This window comes from Poecilia formosa, unplaced genomic scaffold (genome assembly GCF_000485575.1).
Source record: "Poecilia formosa unplaced genomic scaffold, Poecilia_formosa-5.1.2 Scaffold339, whole genome shotgun sequence".
Lineage (NCBI taxonomy): Eukaryota > Metazoa > Chordata > Actinopteri > Cyprinodontiformes > Poeciliidae > Poecilia > Poecilia formosa.
Window position 1 is genome coordinate 25,171 of NW_006800278.1, and position 3,951 is coordinate 29,121.

Below are 3,951 nucleotides of genomic sequence, written 5' to 3' on the forward strand. Positions count from 1 at the left end.
ATGGTGATGATGATGGTGATGGTGGTGATAATGGTGATGATGACGGTGATGGTGATGATGATGGTGATAATGGTGATGATGACGGTGATGGTGATAATGATGGTGATGGTGATGATGATGATGATGGTGACGGTGATGATGATGGTGATAATGGTGGTGATGGTGATGGTGATGATGGTGATAATGGTGATGATGATGATGATGGTGATGGTGATAATGGTGATGATGATGATGATGGTGATGATGGTGATGGTGATGATGGTGATAATGGTGATGATGATGATGATGGTGATGGTGATAATGGTGATGATGATGATGATGGTGATGGTGATGATGATGGTGATGGTGATAATGATGATGATGATGATGATGATGGTGATGATGATGGTGATGGTGATGATGGTGGTGATGGTGATGATGGTGATGGTGATAATGGTGATAATGGTGATGATGATGATGGTGATGATGATGATGGTGATGGTGATAATGGTGATGATGATGATGGTGAAGGTGATGATGATGGTGATGGTGATAATGGTGATGATGATGATGATGGTGGTGATGATGATGGTGATGGTGATGATGGTGGTGATGGTGATGATGGTGATGGTGATAATGGTGATAATGGTGATGATGATGATGGTGATAATGATGATGATGATGATGATGATGGGGATGATGATGGTGATGGTGATGATGGTGGTGATGGTGATGATGGTGATGGTGATAATGGTGATAATGGTGATGATGATGATGGTGATGATGATGATGGTGGGATCCTGAGTCGAGTAGCGGAGCAGCGAGACAGAGAGGCGTATTCAATCCAAACTCAAACTGCCTGAGCGTCGCTGAGGAAGAACAAGCTTCTTCCCTCAGATTTTCCTCCAGAGCACAAACGTTTATTTATTTATTCTACATTTAAACCTGTCATGAAATATTGCTGCAGAGAAATATTTATGGAATTTATAAACTAAATATATCCTGCTTTTTGCCCCATATATTATTATTCCTTTAAACCTCTGTGCAGGTTTGCTGCTAAAGTAAATTATGTAAATATGAAACATTAGTTTGGAAATGAAAGCACACAAACTTCAAGCTGCTCCAGTTACCCAAATGGAAACTTGACCGTTTGCTAAACCTTTTTTATTTAAGATCTATAAAAATAAATGTTTAAGTTAGGGTTCTAACCCCTATGAAGTAATATATTTACATGCATTTAATTATGTTTTATTATTTTATAAGTCACATCTGACCATCAGTAGACCTACAGACCGTGTATTTTAACTGCCACCAGTAGGGGGCACCAGAACACATAAAGAGTGAAGGCTTAACAAATGGTCAATTTTAATAGTGTATTGAACAAATTTTCCTAAATTTTTAAACAGTGAAGCACTTTAAAAACAGTTAAACACATGTTTAGAGTAGCACCTTTCTAGATTTGTAGAAGATGCACTGAATAATTCACAGGTTACCGTTTCATTGCTGTTGCATCCTGAAATGACTTTAAAATCTTCTGCTTTGAAATAAAAGACACCTGAGCAAACATTGTCTTGGATAAACAGAATAACTTCTGTTTCTGTGTAAATTTGTGTTTTATTGTGTGAATCAAACATATCAGCTGGTTTGAAGCAGCTACTGTGTGTTTTATATGCGACTCGGATGGCCAAAAATGTAAAGGAAGAGGAAAGTTTTTAGTTTCTATAACCTCCTGCCACTGCCATTGCCTCCAATAAACGCTTGTCTCCCTATATCCGACTGCTTTCTGTACATACACAAATAAATAAAAATATGTGTTTACTGGTAAATGTGTCCACCAACTTTGTTGTTCTAATGCTATTTTGTAGATACATTTCTACAAAAAGAAATTTACCAATGAAGTATATTTTATCCATATTTAAATAAGGAAAGCAAAAGAAAACAAAGTTGTCATTCATATTTTGTTTTTAAACAATTCCATTACCATCACAGTTTCAGCTGCTCTTTTCCATCATTATATGTACTAAAAACTTTCTTTATTATTTATAAACCTTCTTTAATACAATTTCTTGCTTATTTGACTACTAAGTAAATGTTCTCATTAAAGTATTATCAGATGTTTTACCAAGTCAGAACCAAGTCTGAAAATTTCATAGCACCCATTTTAATAAAAATGGCTGTTTGTGCAATCTTTGTAACGTACTTGATTATTGTATTGTAGTTGTGGTTTGTTCATATTATTTACCCTTTAAAAAATTACATTATGCAATACACAAATTTACTTATATATTTTTATAATTAAAAAAAACAACATCAAATAAAATATTAAAGTGTTATAAATTTAAAAAAATCTAAGTAATTAAAAAAACATTTTTACATATAAATCACAAACTTTTTGTAGTGAAAAATTTATCATTTAATTATTAAATTCCAAAAAACAAAGAAAACTATGACTTTTATTTTTTAGGTTTCAGCCGGATGTGGATGGTTCATGTCTACGTCAGACGCATTGACAGTGACGACAGTCGTCAAGACAGCTCCGTGTGAGACAGATGCCAGATCAGGGAAACCCGCTTCATTCATCGCCGGGGAGCGAAGCGGGACGGCGGGGCTTGTTTTCGGGATTCTCCGGCTCCGCTGAAGAGGAACCCGCTGACTGGAAAACATGTCCGGCGACAAGGCGACGGGATCCTGCAACAGGTTCCAGCCGAACATCTTCAATAAGAGCAAATGTCAGAACTGCTTCAAGTCCCGGGAAGTTCACCCGCTGAACGACAGCGACCTGGAGCAGGTAGGTTCCTGCCGCTGGTACCGGTGATGTTCCGTTACATCTGACCCGGTTCACGTCCAAAACTCAACTTTTCCCTCCCTAATATCATAAAGTTATTAATAAATGTGTAAAATGACTGTCAGTTTGCGGTAAGCGAATGGTTATTTGCTCGTACCTTGAGTATCTATCTGTAAATTATTAAAATATTATGAAGTAGGACTTTAGTCATGAATTTTGACTTATTTTGGCTTTCATGGCAACTATTTTTTATCTCGTTATGAATAATCAGTTATTAAAATATAAAACTATTTTAAAGATGAATGTTTAGTCTTTATTAGTTAGATCGTTTTTGTTCACTTAAAAATTAACTTTTTCTAAGTCTGATCTCATCTTAAGGTGTGTTAAAAAGAATTAACTCACTTACAAATTTCCTTTGTTAATATTTCTTTCATCACGCATAATTGTTTTATAACCTCAAACAAAGTGTAATATTAAAGTTATCCCGAGTAAATACAAAAATTGAGTTTTTACAATAACGTTATTTATTAAGGAAGAAGGAACTTTCCAAGCCAACCTGGCCTTGCTTTAATTAGGCCAAACTGCAGTTTTTCTCTCTTGGCACCAACAGACATGCAGCTTCTGCAGCAACTTGCAGTGAATCTTTTACATCACTGTGGAGGAATTCTGGCCCACTTAGCACGAACGCTGTATTTCACCATCTGTGGGTTTTAGAGCAGAAACAGCAGTTTGATCCGATTGGCCAAAATCTCACTTTTACATTCATGTACTTTAATTTAAAGAAGGAACCGAGGAGAGAAGGAAGGAAAGAACTGAAAGTGGGAATGAAGGAACAAAGAACTCAAAGAAGGAAGGGAGAACAGGAAGGAAACATGAACTATAAGTAGGAAGGAAGGAAGGAAAGATCAAGGAAGGAAGGAAGGAAGGAAGGACAGAAGGAAGGACTGAAAGATGGAAGGAAATGAGGAAGGAAGGACAGGAAGCAGAACAGACCACCATGATTCCCTCCCCTTGTTTTTCTGTCCTGTGATGTTATTTTTTTTTAAATGCTGTTAGTTCAAGTTAGTACTGGTTAGTTCCGTTAGTTTAGCTTAGTTCTGGTTAGTTCTGTTTAGTTTTAGTTAGCGTGGTTAGTTCTGGTTAGTTTAGGTTAGTTCTGTTTAGTTTTAGTTAGCGTGGTTAGTTCT

General features: G+C 36.3%; 1 protein-coding gene across 1 annotated transcript in view; it reads left to right on the top strand.

Moving 5' to 3' along the window:
- Positions 1-2,478: 2,478 nt before the first annotated feature.
- The window catches only part of LOC103153101 (myosin phosphatase Rho-interacting protein-like), a 27,438-nt gene continuing 25,965 nt past the window's right edge, over positions 2,479-3,951 (top strand). The window contains exon 1 of the mRNA XM_016661668.1: positions 2,479-2,767. Within this exon, the coding sequence (XP_016517154.1) occupies positions 2,642-2,767 (126 nt within the window). The 5' untranslated portion in view covers positions 2,479-2,641. The remainder of the gene's footprint in view (positions 2,768-3,951) is intronic.